Raw genomic sequence first — 16786 nt, forward strand, 5'->3', positions numbered from 1 at the left:
GAGCTACTTTGACTGGGCCCCAAGATCTTTGACTGGGCCCACTATGTTTCAGTGCTTGCCAAAATGTACACAGAAAACCTCTGGGTTGGATTGCAACATTTCATTCAAGGGTGCTTGGAGATTGAGGGCATGGGAATAGCTCCCCCCCCCCCTTACATGGTTTGCAAGAGGGCCTGACGCAACTGCAGTCTCTCTTTTTGTGGGGAAGCTGGGATTGCTCCCACTATGCTCCTCACAGGCACACAACACTCCCCTTCTCCACCCCCGCCGCACAAAGAACATTAGGAGACATGGCTACTCGCAGCCTGGTCGGTTTGCTCGGAACCGTGAACTCTACTGCTGTGGGAAGGATTGTGTGTCGCTGAGTCACCATCCCTCCCCAAGTTACCCATGATGCAGTGAGACGTCAGAGGCCCAGGCCTGGCACTCGGTTAGAACAGCCCAGGTTTGGGAATCTGCCTCACATCCTCAGCTGTGAAGACCAGTGCAGCGGATTCATTTAGTTTCTCCACAGTGGCCGTATTCTCCTTGGCTGTGTCTACACTGGCATGAATTTCCGGAAATGCTTAAAACGGAATACTATTCCGTTTTCAGTTTTTCTGGAAAAGGAGTGTCTACATTGGCAGGCTGCTTTTCCGGAAAAGCCCTTTTTCCGGAAAAGTGTCTGTGGCCAATGTAGGCGCGCTTTTCCGGAAAAGAGTCCCAATCGCCATTTTTGCGATTAGGGCTTTCTTCCGGAAAAGACTACTGGGCTGTCTACACTGGCCCTTTTCCGGAACAGTGTTCCGGAATAAGGACTTATGCCTGAGTGGGATCAGAATAGCTTTTCCGGAATAGCGGCTGATTTTGTACAGTAGAGCATCGTTGCTATTCCGGAAATTCAAGGGCCAGTGTAGACAGCTCGCAGCTTATTCCGGAAAAGCGGCTGATTTTCCAGAATAAGTGGCCCAGTGTAGACACAGCCCTTGAGAGCTCCTTTTAGCGGCTTGACTGTTCAGTGGCCCCACCAACTGTTTAGCCAGCTTCCTATTTTTGATGTACTTAACAAATTTGCTCTTACTTTCTGAGTCTTTGCTGGCCTTCACATTCTTTTTGACCTTCCTAATTATATTTCTACCCTTCACTTGCCAGAGTTTATGCTCCTTTCTATTTTCCTTACTAGGATTTAACTTACCCTTTTTAAAGGATGCCCTTTTCCCTCTGACTGCTTCTTTCACTTTGTAGTTTATCCAGGGTAGCACATTGGTATATAAACACTTTTAAAAACTTTTAACTTTTTAGCTGTCAGCCATTATATGACATGTGATATTACATGTAACTGAATGGCAGACAGCTACTGTGGTTTGTTTGACTGTTTCTCATTAGATACGGTCTGTATTTTACCATCTTCCATCCTCTCCTCCTTACTAGGACATAGAACATCTTCATCAATAGCTCTTCCCCTAAGGTATGTCTCTGTATGAACCATGTGCTCCTCTGCACTGTTGGCTTTCTCCCAGCCCTTAGTTTAAAAACTGCTCTATGACCTTTGTAATGTTAAGTGCCAGCAATCTGGTACCATTTTGGTTTAGGTGGAGCCCATCCTTCCTGTGTAGGCTCCCCCTTTCCCAAAAGTCTCCCCAGTTCCTAATAAATCTAAACCCCTCCTCCCTACATTCCTGGGGCTCATTCCTTTGTTGATGTTTTGTTTTTATCAGGAGGTGTTTCTGATTTGAAGTTTAAAGAATGTTACGTGTATCTGGAATCTGTAGTGCCTTCAAGAAACTCATGTTCTGAGACACTCAGTACCTGCTGCTGTCATTTCAGTGGGAAAAAAAAAAGGAAGACAATATGTTTGCAGTTAAACAGGTGGTAGGGGGGAGAGAGCAGGAAATTTCTGAAGACTCAAAGCTTCCATGATGCTGGCATGATGTACATAACATAAGAACATAAGGACTCTAATAGAGTTTAAAGAGAAGCTAGATAATTTCTTGGAGGTTAGGTCCATAAAAGGCTATTAGCCAGGGGATAAAATGGTGTCCTTGGCCTCTGTTTGTCAGAGGCTGGAGAGGGATGGCAGGAGACAAATCGCTTGATCATTGTCTTCAGTCCACCCTCTCTGGGGCACCTGGTGCTGGCCACTGTCGGCAGACAGGATACTGGGCTAGATGGACCTTTGGTCTGACCCAGTACGGCCGTTCTTATGTTCTTATGGATGTAACCAGTTAGCCATGTAGAATTGGCCTCAGTGTCCAAAAGTAAGTCTCACCTGCTGACAGGAATAGTGGGAAATAGAGCGTTTATATACATTCATTATGGCTGGGAGTAGAAAGGAGTATGGATGTTGATGAGCCAGGGAGTGTAGATAGATAAGCAGATGTGGAACCCACGACTGTTCTCTGAATGTTGAGTGCTTGCTTGCGTGACTGACTGTATTTTTGTCTCACCTAGACCCCCCGTGCTAGACGCTGTACACACTCAGAACAAGAAGACAGTCTCTGTCCTAAAGTATTTACAATCTAAGTATAGGACAAAATAGAGATAGAGCTGGAAAGAGAGAGTTAAGAAGTACAAAGAACCAATGAGATAGTATTGGCCAAGGTGGAAGCTCTGTGGTCAGCACACCAGAAGCCAAAACATTCTCCAATTCTTTTCGGGCTCATGGTGAAGTCAAGTTTCCAAGAGGGTTTTGAAAGAGGGTAGTAAATTAGCTTTGCAGTTGTTTCCGGGAGCCCCTCCCAAATGGGAGGACTGCATGGGAGAAAAGACAAATGTGTATCTATTTTGTAAATAGCTCTGTTATTGGATACATGAACTATCCAATTTACTGCTTTTCTAAAGACCGGATTTTTAAATATATTTAGGCACCTAATTTTAATTTATCTCAGTGGGATTTAGGTGCCTAAATACCTTTAAAATCTGGTATCCAAATCCCAAAATGTCTTGAAAATCCCATCCTCAGTAACTAAAAGCAAACAAGATGTCCATGTTGTAAGTAGCACAGAATGGATTTCTTCACCATTTTCTCGTTGCTGTGTCGTACAAAGCAATAGATGCTGCGCTTCAACAGTATCCAACTAATTTCTCTTCAGTGATCTTCATCTGCTGATAGCATTGGCAGTTCCACCAAAATGAATGTGCTGGACGTGAAACCATACGGGGCATTCAGAGTGGAATAAGATTCTGAACCAAAGCCCTTTCCAGTGAAAAGACTTCTGTTGACGTCACTGGGCTTTGGATCGGTCCCTGAACTAGGGGCATGTTGGCCACATTAAAAAGATGCGCAGGAGCGGGAAGGAGGATGCAGAGATTTCCGGCATATGTAAGGATCAAAATCAATTGCATTCCTAGCACTAAGGAGAGCAAAGTGACTCCTCCCTCTGTGCTCCTCCACTGGTAGACAACATTCCGAAGGGAGTGGGGAGAAGTGGGGTCATGACCCTACCTCAGCACCCCTCGACACGAATCTGCTCCTCTGGGGGGCAGTATCATTCTGCACAGACTTTTGCTTTTGGCTGAGCTTCAATGGCAGGACTGAGTGGGCGGGAGGCACAATCTGCACCTTGCACACATTGCGATGAACCTCCATCATCCCAGACAGTGGTATCAAATGGAGAATATTTGCATGAGCTCAGATTTGCAATTTCAATATCGGGTGGCCTGTAGGTTGCAGCTTGGAGAAATTATACATTTCTGTGTTGTTGAAAAGTCATTAGCTCGTCTTTAAGTCCCACATCAACATATCCATCAATGTCTTTAGGTTCAGTGACCTTGGAGCATACCAACTGTATGCTAATAAAAGAAAATACAATCAAAAGTGCTTGTAAAAATACAGATAAGTCAGTATATTAGAGGCTAGAAAATCCATCTCAGCTTGTCATCCTGGCCATGAAAATACCATGCTTGCAAAATTGCCCATGAAAAATCTTCCTGGACAGTTAATAAATTACTACTTTAAAATTCTGCAATTCCTACATCTATCTTCCATATCAGAAATGAGAAGCCATGATTAACAGGAATGTCGAATGCTGTCCTCGCTCCCTGGATTTAGAACGACTTTTACATTTCTAGATTCTCAACACCCAGCAGTTCACTCTGAGGGAGGGCTGTTCCTGAGATCTTCTGGCTCTGGATGTTTGAGCCAGACTGTATTTCGGTTTTTAAAATCTCTCTCTTAATACATATTTTTTTGGTTTGTTAATTTTGCTCCTATCACAGAGGAAGTGTCTGCAAGGATAGTCCAAGTAGTAACAGCTGAAGCTGTAGCAGTCCTGAAAGGTGAACAGGAAAAAGAAGCACAGCACAAAGATCAGCCTGGACCATTACCTTTAGGTAAAACAAGGCATTTGCAAGAGTGGTGAAGGTATCTCCGTATGTGCCAATGTATATAAATAGAGCTATTAATATCAAGTCACAATATATAATGCATATAGATGTGCTGATATTAATGGATTAAGTATAGAACCCTGAGATAAATTCTGTCACCAGGCAATAAATAAAATTCCACACTTCCCTCATTTAACATGTTCCTTTGACTGCCCTCACTGGCCCGCTCCTCACAAATCCATCTCACACCAGGTCTGTATTACATTCTCTGAGCATCTTCAACCATTGCTATTAATGTGTTTATTATGGTAGCGGCTTGTTCACTGAGTTGCAATTTTGCCTCCTTCAGCAAAAGCACTTGGCACATGCCCGACTTTAAGCATGTGCCTAAGCCCCATTGGGATCAATGGAATTTAAGCATGCACTCAACTCCTTTCCTGAGTTGGGACTAAGTGAGGGCAGAACTAAGCAAGCATCCTGTATGTTGAGACATTCTTCAGCATCCTCTGAGAAACAACATAATATGTGCAATGAGTTCTGTTACAGTGGCTGCAGGTATGAAAGTGTGTCGGTGAGTTATTTACATGTGGTTGTATGGTCTGTACAGGTTGAACCTCTCTAGTCAGGCATTCTTAGGACCTGACTGGTGCTGAACCAGAGAAATTGCCGAACCGTGGAAGGGCATTATTGTCTATCAGTGTTCCTAGCACTTCCACTGCTTACTGGGCTCTTAGAAGACATTTGGGGTAAATTAGAGCTAACAGATAACAGCACAGAACACTGAGAGACTGGTGGCTGTAAACAAACTTTATGGTACCGCGGCAAACTTGGCCTCACCCACGATAAAAGTGGACATCCAGCTAACTAAAATCATGCTGGACCACGGATGTTACTGGACCAGAGTGTTCTGGTCTAGGGAGGTTCATCTTGTATGGTAATCGAAAAAGCCAGTCTCAAGAGGCAATATTTGAAGGACTAGGTCTGGTCCAAAATCATTGATGTCAACTAGTCTTTTCCTTTATTTAATTGGTCTGGGGGATCAAGCCCTACATCATAAATTGAGAGCTAGTTAGCCTAGTTACCTGCTGGAATCGTTTTCAGCCCAGGAAATACTGTGGCATAAGTTCTGAAAATCTGGTAGATTCTAGTGCTGACTCTAAAGAAATACACACTATTTATGTGACATCAGATACAGATGCAGATGCAGATGCAGATATATTTAAGAGTTACCTTAGTTAGGGCTTAATCTTGCTGCCCATAAAGCCAGTGACAAAACTTCCTCTGACTTCAGTGGAAACAGAATAAGACCCTTAATTGGGAATTAATCTAAACCTTAGAAGATTAGACTTCTATACAGTGACTTCCTCTGATTAAATACCATGATCAGATGGTTGACAGAAGTTCCCTGTTGTGTTCCTTGCTTAGCGATGCTTTCAGCTGGTAGCTTTCATACTTTTAGAAGGAACATTTGCATATATTATGTAGCTAGCCGTGAACACAGCAGAAATTTAAAAAAATAAAAATCCAGGTTCTAATCATGTAAGAACTCAGCAAAGTGCTGTTAGTCCAGCTTTCGAAAGGTAAATTAAGCATGGGATTGGGTGACTATTTCTCCCTTCTCCAGTTTATCAACACAAACCTATGAAATCTGTTATTTAAACATGTTGCCATCATATTGTGAATGAAGCTTTCTCAAGAGCATGTATGAACAATAGTATTGATCTGGCTAACAGATGGGACACAAACACAAAGGAGTGATAATTTTATATTTTATTTTATATCTGTTGTACCCTGGTACCAGACTCGAATGTATTGCAAGGTTTTCCTTTGATTATGGTCCTGAGATAATGCATTGGAAAAAGGCATTATAAGTGAAAATCCATGAGGCACAACCTCCATTGAAGTATTCTCCGAACAGGCCAGAATTGCAGCTTGTACTCAGCCTCTAATGGTCGCGCAGAAATTAATTTCTGTATCTCATTTTCTCATTTCCATTGTTCAATCTCTAGCAGTTGAAGAAGCAGCTAATCTCCCTCCTTCCCCACCTCCATCACCAGCCTCAGAACAGATGGGAACCCTGGAGGACGGTAAGTGTCCACGGGACTTTTCAGAGAATGTCTGTTAAGGAAGGGAACAACCACTCATATGGGGGAAGGGAGAGGAGGCACGCAATAATAAGCAGAAATACTTCTTGCCAGCTGCAGCTTAAAAAGTAAGCATTCTCCAGCAATGAAGTGCCCTCTGGAAACTGTGTGTGACACACAAATGAGATACTTACATATACACAAAAAATAACCATTAATAGATGTTAAAAGCCAAGTTGTCTAACTAGTGAGATTTTCCAAGTGTGGGCACTGAACATGGTGTTAAAATATTGATTACCATAGTCTGTTAAGATGCGTGTAGTTGAAAATTAACCAGCATTAATGTTGTCTCACAATCCAAGTCCATGCAAGCAAGGAGATTCAGAGTTAGATGATTCCTTCTGCTTTCCAGCTTTAACTCATATTTCTGTGCCTTGGTGTATCTGGGGATTCTATACAAAGGGGCCAACATGACATTTTTAGTCTAAAAACAAATTATACTCTCTGATCCACACAGTAGTACTCATCTTCAGTAACCCACATTCTGCTGATGCTGAAGCCATAATTCAGAAAGCAAATACTCATGTGCTTAACCCCCACAGAAGTGACATGCCTAACAATAAGGCCATGGTTCTATGTTTTGCTGAATAGGGGTGGCCTGCTGAATCAGGGCCTGTGTATCTGAGAGTACATCTACACTGCAAGCTTCTTTTGAAGGAAGCTCTTTTGGAAGAGATCTTCCGAAAAAACTTCTTCTGAACGAGAGCGTCCGCACTTCAAAAGCGCATCGAAAAAGCGATCTGCTTTTTTGAAAGATAGCGTCCACACTCATTGGACGTTCTCTCGCATGTAAGCTGCAATTACTATGGATGGAGTGGCCACCAGGGCACCTGTGCTTTTTCCTGGAGGCCTCTTATTTCAAAAAACTCCCTCTTCTGCATCCACACACACCTTTTTCTGAAAGAGCTCTTTCGGAAAAGGCATTCTTCCTCATAGAATGAGGTTTACCAGTGTCAGAAAAACCCCTGCATTCTTTCAATTTTCTTTCAAAACAATGCAATAGCAGTGTGGACTTAAATGAAGTTTTCAGAAAAATGGCCGTTTTTCCGAAAAAACCCTGCAGTCTAGACACACCCTGATTCTCCCATTAATCTTAGCAGAGGAAGAGTAGAATATTACTTCTGAGCCCTACCATATGGATCTGAAGAATTTGGCCCTGTGAATTCTCTTGTCTTCGTGAACTAAATGAAACATTTGGCAGTATCATGATATTAATATAGTTTTTATATATCAACTATCTTTTCATTTTATTAAAATGAATATCTTGAAAATTACTGTGTCATGGAAATACGCTGTTACTGTCTGTTGAATACATGCCATGTGTGATATAACCTATAATCTGCACTAGTGTTGGAAATGTGTATTCTTTGTGTGATGTTATATGTGCTAGCTCTGAGTTTAATGTGGCATTCTGAAATTAGGCACTTTTTTATACCCAAACTCCATGAGTTTTGAGTCAATCCATCTCCTAAATACATTGCCAAATGTCACATCTTTAGGTACTTTGTATTGAAAATACTTACCGGGCATGTGCCATAACCAATAGGTACACTTTGATTTCTTGGTCCTTGTTATCATAACATTCACATTCCTGGTGCTAACCACATGTTACAATGTCAGCTCAACACACTGCTCACAGGTAATGGTAATCAAATAAAAGCCACCAGAACAAAAAAAAACCACCCTATTATTATTAAACGCTGGCAAAGGTTTTTAGAATTGTTAGGGGAATTTTGATTATTTCAATGCTCTTTTTGTGTTGATTTATTTGATTATCTTACTGTTCAGGGGTGTGCTTTTGGATTTTTGGTAACAGAATGAAAGGCTTCAGATCAATTTTAATATCCCAACTTTGTGCTGGGTTTGGAACTGGCTTTGCACCATTTTCATTCACCATATTATTGCTTATTACTTTGAGGGATTTATACAGTAAAAAAATTGACAGAATGTTATGGGTTAATCTCTTGCCAAATGTCTTTTAAATGGAAATCATTTTGTTAGTTGTATCAATGCAAGGAAGTGACAGAACAAGTCTCTTTGATCTAGTAGACCCAGTTCTGCAAATGACTCAGAAAATCACTTAACTTCCTTGTGTTTCTTTTTCCTCCTATGTAAAAATGAGATAATGCAGCTTGCTTCCCTACCTCACAGGGGTGTTGTGAGGACTATAGAGTCAATGACTGTAGAGTGGTTGGAAGATGTAATGCATTATATACTTGCTACATTCATGTTGTTTGCTTTAAAGGTTGGTTTTAAAAAAATGTTTCTTGACAAATTTTTCTGCTAACTTTCCATTTTCATTGTACTTCTCTATAACCTCCTGAAAACACAGGTTTATAAGGGAAATATTGACAGAGCTCCTAAATAATACAAGCTCCTCATTTATGTTGGGCTCTTGGGAGGTGGTTCATATAAGAGTTAGTTGGCGGGAAAAAACCCAGAGGAAATGCTTGTAAAAAAATTGTCACCACAAATTTTGTCTAGTTTTCCATTGAAAGCTGAAAAGTTTCAAATAGCTCTACATAATATTGTTTTGTACATCTTTCTGTGCAGTAGGCCTTGATTTAGCAAATCTCTTATTCACCTGTTCTATTGATCTAGGCTTTATAGCTATATTGAACTTTTGTTGCCCGAAGTCGGGATTGCTTGATAATGTTAACGACTAATAAACCAAAGGATGCACCAATTAATCAAGCAAAGCTCCTATGGACTTTAATGGGAACTTTGTATGAGTGAAGACTGCAAGGTTTGACCCGTTGTGGATAGTACCTCTTTAAACCCTCAGGACCTACTGCTACACAGTTGTCTGTGTGAATCTTTTTTCTGTCTGTCTGCTCTGTGGAATGCAGTGATAGTTACAAAATTAATTCAGTTCTGAAATTGTTGAACAAAAATGATAAACCCATCTGGTAGCTCTGTGTATATACCTTCCTTTTCCTTTTGCTGTTGTTGTTGTTATTTTCCTTTTGAATGTTTTGCAAATGCTGTTGTCATTGCGTTGCATTGCTTGGAAACCAAAAAAGATTCCTTTCGTCATATCAGGGTTGAAATCACTGCATTGTAGACATGACAAAGGTAGATGTGGCCAGCCATGCAGCAAACACAAATTAAAAAAAAAAAAGAAAGAGAAAAGAGAAAGGGAGAGAGATTTCTGGGTCACATATACTTCAGGAGAGAAAAGAGTCAGTGAATGAGGGTAGATTCTTTCATTCAGCCACAGATAAACATTCAGATGAGCAGGTCTCTTTGCAGTACTGCTGGAGGTAAGATAACTAATTCACTCTTACTGAAATTATTTTGGTGATGGTAAATATTCTAATGTGATTTTTTTTCCAGAAGTTGAAATTTTCCCAAGCGCTGTCCAATTGTTTTATCAAAAGGAGTTGGACAAACAGTGCTGCTGCTACTATTGCTGCTTTGTATTGTTGTCCTATGTAACAAATGAATCTAAATGCTTTTGATAGACTAGCCCACATTTTAAAGTATGTATTTTGGAATAAGCTTTTTTAAACCAAAATATGTATAGTTTACAAATTAAAAGGAACCAAGTACTGTAAACAGATTATTTCCAGCTAAAGGGGACTTTCTAAACTGTTTTCAAAAGAAACCCATAAGCTAAAACTGAATTAGCCTTTGGGTAAAAAAAAATTATCATAGACTTTAAAATATATTATCTTTTTGCCTGAGCATTAAGGTGAAAGGGAATTGTTTAGAAGAGACCAAAATAAGGAAGATTACATTCTTGTTAAGAAATAATTAAGGAAGCAAATAAATCAGATTAGCATTTAAAAACATTATTTCCCTTCTTAAGAAATTGTCCTGTGATAATTTTTAAAAATATCTTTACTAAAGCTGTTATGAGTGAACAATACAGCTCTACAAAAAACCTAAAACTAAAACACAAAAACAACAATATAAGTCATTACAGACTTTGATAAAACGGTAGTTCCATTCATATTTCAGAGAGCAGGGCCTGTATTTTCTTGGCTATAGGCAGTTAACAACGTTTGAAGTGGGTAGATGTTCTCTGATGTCTTCATTTTTAACAGACAAATAGTCACCTGGACCATGCCCTCCCACATTACTTTGTGGTCCTGCAGGCCTCTTCCCTTCCCATTCGTGATGATGTAACAACCCTGGGTGGTAACTACCTGCTAGTTGCGATTAGTCCTGCCTTGGGCAGGAGGCTGGACTTGATGACCTCCTGAGGTCTCGTCCAGTTCTATGATTCTATAGGGATTCCTTACATAGAAAAATAGTATTAGGAATTGTTTGGTAAGTCAGCAGTTCTCAGCACCCACCTAACTGCTCCTGTGGAAATTTTACTATTGACTTCACTGAGAGTGAAGTCAGACACATGCTGAGCATTTCTGACAAACATGCCTTTTAATGTATTTTCTTTGGTGCCTTTCATGCGTTTTAGCTGTTAAGTACAATGAGGATCACTGTTTGAGAACTTCTGCAGTAAAGACTTATGTCTGGTAGAGGTTGAACCTCTCTAGTCTGGCACCCTCAGAACTAGGGGTCACCAAATTAAATTAATAGGTGGCAGGTTTAAACAAACACAAGGAAGTTTTACTTCATGCAGCACACAATCAACCTGTGGAACTCCTTGCCAGAGGAGATTGTGAAGACCAGGACTTTAACAGAGTTCTAGAAAGAACAAGATAAATTCATGGAGGTTAGGCCCATCAATACTAATTAGCCAGGCTGGTGTAGGAATATTGTCCTTAGCTTCTGCTTATCAGGGGTTGGAAATGGATGACAGGAAAAGGGATGACTTGATGATTTACTGTTTCTGTTCACTCCCTCTGGGGCATCTGGCATTGGCCACTGTCAGCAGATAGGATACCGGGCTAGATGGACCTTTGGTCTGACCCAGCATGACCATTCTTATGAATCAGAGAATTTTCCGAACCATGGGAGGTAAATATTGTCTAGCAGCATTACCAAGACTTCCACTGTTTACTAGGCTCTTAGAAGATATTTAGGGGTAAGTTAGAACTAAACAACAGCACAAAACTCTGAAAGCCAGGACTGGTGGCTGTAAGCAAACTTTATGGGACCGCGGGAAATGTGGCCACACCCATGATAAGTGGACATCTGGCTAACTAAAATTATGCTGGACCATGGATGTTGCAGGAGCAGATAGTGCCAGACTAGGGAGGTTCAACCTGTATTGTCAAAGGAGCATGAGGGAGTTAGGCAATCATCTTCCATTGACATTCAGTACAAGTTCAGTACCTAGCATCTCAACCTGTGATCTAAAATCACATGACTAATGAGCTTAGATTTAGCAATGTCAGTCTCCTCCATCTATCTGTTTCTTATCACTGAAATATCATTTATCTTCTCAGAATCTACCTCTTGATTGAAGAGAAAGTAAGAGCAAAACATTATCTGAATATTTAACTAAATATATTTATCACTGAAAAAGAATTTAACAAATATTACTGAAATATAGTGGCAAATGACATTTCATCTATTTGGCTCCATGGCCTTTATCAAGTGTGCTGGTTTTTGAACATCATCAGTTGTTACAGCAGTGAAAATCTGGTTAACTTGCATAATAACCCATAAGGTTTTAGTTATACCTGATTCATAAAAACTTCTATCACACATTCACTTCTATACCTCCCTATTACGGTAGCGAAAGCAATGAAGCACATACTTAACTTTGACTGGACTTCAGTTCAAACTTAAGCACATACTTAACAATACTCGTGAATAATAATGCTTTCTTCAATTGAGACTTTAATCAAAATACTAAAATGAACAGGAAATTAGCGAGTGAATTAGCTGTCTTAGCAATTCAATTAATATACACATCACAAGTCCCTGATTAGTGTACATTAGCGGCATCCTTTCCCAACATGCAAGAAAGCCTTTGTAAAGGCATCAAACCTATTTGTTCTTTGTTTCATTTGAAAGCTTTGGAAACCTACAGAAACCTAGAATTGTCATTAGTTCCTATCATAGAATCATACAGCTGGAAAAGACCTCAGAAGGTCATCAAGTCCAGCCCTCTGGTCTAGGTAGGACCAATCCCAACTAAATCAACCCAGCCAGGGCTTTGTCAAGCTGAGACTTAAACACCTCTAGGGATGGAGACTCCACTACTTTCCTAGGTAACCCATTCCAGTGCTTCACCACCCTCCTAGTGAAATAGTTTTTCCTAATATCCAACCTGGACCTCTCCCACCGCAACTTGAGACCATTGCTCCTTGTTCAGCCATCCGTCACTACTGAGAACAGCCTTTCTCCAACCTCTTTGGAACCTCCCTTCAGGAAGTTGAAGGCTGCTATCAAATCCCCCCTCACTATTTGCTTCTGCAGACTAAACAGACCCAACTCCCTCAGCCTCTCCTCATAGGTCATATGCTCCAACCCCCTAATCATTTTGGTTGCCCTCCAGTGGACCCTCTCCAATGCGTCCACGTCCTTTTTGTAGTGGGGGGCCCAGAACTGGACACAATACTCCAGATGTGGCGGCTTGGACCTGAGCGCCTCTTACTGATTGTGCTATCCATACATCCTCTTTTGACATAACCTTGGCACAGATCACCAATTCGAAAAGTCGTTTTCCAAGCAAGTAGCACAGCCCGCCATCCCTGCTGATGTTTTGATCATTGGATGGAACGTTTCTTTGGAAAGTTGATTTTCCTGAAGCTCATTCAGATTTTTTCTTCAGTGGGGGAGGCAGTTTTGAAAAGAGCAGTCGTTAACGTCCGTCACATAGCCATCTTGCTCCATATTCATCATTGATGTCACTCAACAGACTTACAGCAGAAGGCCTACATGAATGTGACCTGCCAGTGGATTAACACATAGATACTTGCAGGATCTTACAGCATTTTGCATACTCGGAGTAATTTATTAGTAGGAAATACTTTTAAAAGAATAAGCAGCAAAAGAATCCTAAACATTTTACCCCACTGTTGATGCTGATAACCTGTTTGCCCTGTGTTAAAATGGTCCATTTAAAGCAAACACTGTGGGATACTGATAGATATAGTCTCAACAGAGACTTTGCACACTGCACATAACCAGACATTATTTTGTGGACAGAAATGATATAAAACAGTATGACTCAGAATCTTAACTTTGGATAATCTTCCTTTCTAAAGCAAAATACTGCAGATTGGAGCTAATGGTATTGTGGCTAATTAATAGTTTGTGCTCCCATTGTAGGCCCACATGCTGCATTCTTCCTGCAGCAGGAAGGAATAAATATCATTATATCACAAGTCAGTTGCTACCACTTTGCTGCAGAAAGCAAAAAGCATCTAATTAAAAATAATAGAGGTTGGGTTCTCGTGGTGTACTGTAAAATGAATCCTGCATGTGAATGCATTTTTAATGCCTAAAATGTTTACTAGCAAAGAGATTCTTCAGCTGCACATACATTTCAAAAACCCATGCTTGGAAAATTAATATAGATGGATGCAAAATATAAGTTTATGAAGACAAGGAAAGACATTGGAGACCTTGCTCAGAATCTAAATCCCTAAACCTGCCAGTGCTTAAGCAGGCAAGTAAGTATCTGGAGAACCAGAGCGTATAATTGTAAGTGAAGTGCAGGTTGCATGACATAGTTCTTATATATACAGTTTGTTCCATTATGTTTATACATGTATCTGCAAAAAATATTCAAGAATTTTAAATACAGGTCACCATTTGAAATCTGCAAATCAGCTGAGGAACTTAAGCCAAATGACTAATTAGGATCCTAAAGCCTGAAGATTAATTTAAAACTGCCTACTACTTGCTATGAAAAAACCGAGAGCCATTATAAATGGAAACCATCATATTTTATTATTATGACCTTAATGGTGCTACTAATAATCCCTGACATATATATATTTGGTGGGAAAATGCTATATAAAAACTAGGAAATAATAATAATTAATAATAAATCATACATTTTCATGTGCTTACAAAGCTTGTGTATTTGCATGTAGATATATCTTACATATGTACACAGGCACACACAAAGTATCGTTTTATTTTTTGTAGTAAGCAGAAAATGTGTCATCCTCTTCTAAAAAAACAACAGAATATTAGCCTGCTTTATCTTTAGAGATTTCTCTTTACTCAGCCTATAATATTCAATGATATTTTGTCCCATATTCCCCTTATGTGGCTATAGTTGCATGTTGAGATAGTAGCTGCAGCAGTTAATCATGTGCTTTTGCTGTCATTTGATCAGGAATAGGCATCTCTTAAATAAGCAATGGTAGCCTCCCCATCATAGAACACTTGCTTAGAGAGTCACAGGAATGGTACAGTTAATGTCAACACAAGTTCTCCTCCTCCTTTATTGACGACAGTTTTTGCATGAGATTACTTCTTTAATGCTGTGAGATAAATCACCCATATGGTAAAAAAGTGAGATTTGAACGACCTTGAAAAATTGCTTAATAGAAGTAGGATAAAATTTACTAGTGCAAAATGCAAGATCCGGCATTTAGGAATTAACAAGAAGAAATTGTATTATAATCTGAGAGTTTATCAGATGGATGCCCCAGAGGAGGAGAGAGACCTGGGTGTACTGGCTGATCACAAGATGACGATAAGCTGCTAAATGGATGCAACCATGAAAAAACCTATTGCAATCCTAAAAGACTAAAGGAGAGTGGAGACAGTAAAGTATTATTATTGTTTTACAAGGCACTGGTGAAACCTCCTCCAGAGCTGTGTGCAGGGTCATCCCTAGGGCAGTGTTGGGTCTGAGATAGCCCCTGCTCTGCCACAGGCCCCACGCCACCTATTTTCTCACCTGCTCTGTCCCAGCTCCACCTCCACTCCTAGAATGGTCTAGGTGGAGGAACGGGGGTCTGGATGCAGGGGGTCTTGGTCCATCCAAGACTTTTTAAGTGCACATCAGATGAGATCAGTAGTTTGTTGCCAAATGGAGGGAGGGCGCATATGACAAACACCACAAATGCACTTTAAATAATGACTTATTTCATTTGCAAAAATGAGGACATTTATGGTTGGTCAAAACCCGGATTCTCTTTGTGCAAAGCATCATATTTTTCCCGTTAACCTGTGGCTTACACCTGCCTGGATACTCTCTCGAAATCTCTTTAGTGCTAGATTATTCAATCCTGCTTTACATCACTGAGCCTCCCTTATGGTAGCAGACCCACTGAAGTTAATAAGGCCCATGGCGTGCTCCAGAACACAGATCTGGATGACTTTGGTGGGCAGCTAGCTTGCTTTCTCACCCATTTGGAACTGAGAACAATGTTTGTACACAACTGTTAGAAAAATACTAAACTTTAACTGGTTTGCTTAATTTCTTCATTGCAGAAATGGGGTGGGGTTGGGTTCAGGACCCTATATCAAAGAAGGAGACAAAAGAAAAATTGTTTTTGCAAGTGTCATGCTGGCAGAAAAGCCAACGAGTAATAAACAGTTACAGATAGTGACTGAAGAGTACATCCTATGTATAAAGTGGTTAACTAGTCACTAGTTATCACACTCGGGGAATGGTCAACCTTAGACTCAATTCTAGTAGTGAGAAAACTAAAATTTGAGTTCCTCGTGAGATCACTAAAGTTCAGTGTGCACCATAAACAATGTGAAATCTCAGATCACACTTGTTCTATTTAATACGTTTGATAGTTGGCTATTTATTTTATTGCAGCTGCTTTATTCGTTAACCTGTGTTACTAAAAACTCCTCCTGATATCAGTAGCTGAGAGGATACACTGTTCTAATGCAGTGGTTTTTAACCTCTTTGGCCCTGTTACCCCTTAAGCTTAACCAATAAACCAAAATTACCGCCTCCTCCTTTTTAAAATGGCAATAGACAACAAGAAAATTATGATTAATCATTTCATTGTATTTCGTTTTCTCATACATTATGTTGAACCAAATTGAGAACCTATTGTATTTTAAACTTATTACCTCCTGAAATATGCTAAATTATCCCTCAAGGTGCATGCTCATTTAAATCTCCGAAGTCATAAATAACAAAGAAAAAAATTGCTGTATTTAAATCTCATCAAAATTATTTTATTTCTCACCAGAAAAAAAACGCAGGTTAAGAGCCACTGCTCTAATGTTTCACAGGGGGATGACTAACCCCTTCATTCCAGTGCATTGGAAAACTCCCAGCAGAGATCCAGGTCAGCTATAGGAACGTGGCAATGCAAAATAAGGGCAGGAATAGATACTAAAAGAAATTGCTTAAAGGCAGCTGTACATAGGAGTATTTTAACACAGGAAAGAGAGTCTCCAGCTTTTAAAACAAGCTTCTTTCTTTGGGTTAAGTTGTCATGTATTGATGTGCGGAGAGGTTTCAAAAACAAACACAATAGCTACCAAAG

At 40.1% G+C, this 16786-nt stretch overlaps 1 protein-coding gene across 20 annotated transcripts in view; it reads left to right on the forward strand.

Annotated features, from left to right (window-relative positions):
* MAP2 (microtubule associated protein 2) overlaps positions 1-16786 on the forward strand; it is a 336436-nt gene that overhangs the window by 268465 nt on the left and 51185 nt on the right. For 12 of the 20 annotated variants that reach the window (XM_075933890.1, XM_075933897.1, XM_075933901.1 and 9 more), the window contains 2 exons: positions 4198-4311; positions 6315-6392. In XM_075933890.1, coding sequence (XP_075790005.1) covers positions 4198-4311; positions 6315-6392 — 192 coding nt within the window. The remainder of the gene's footprint in view (positions 1-4197; positions 4312-6314; positions 6393-16786) is intronic. The other 8 variants (XM_075933894.1, XM_075933910.1, XM_075933896.1 and 5 more) reach the window with 3 other exon arrangements.

Source organism: Pelodiscus sinensis, chromosome 7 (assembly GCF_049634645.1).
Source record: "Pelodiscus sinensis isolate JC-2024 chromosome 7, ASM4963464v1, whole genome shotgun sequence".
Classification (NCBI taxonomy): domain Eukaryota; kingdom Metazoa; phylum Chordata; order Testudines; family Trionychidae; genus Pelodiscus; species Pelodiscus sinensis.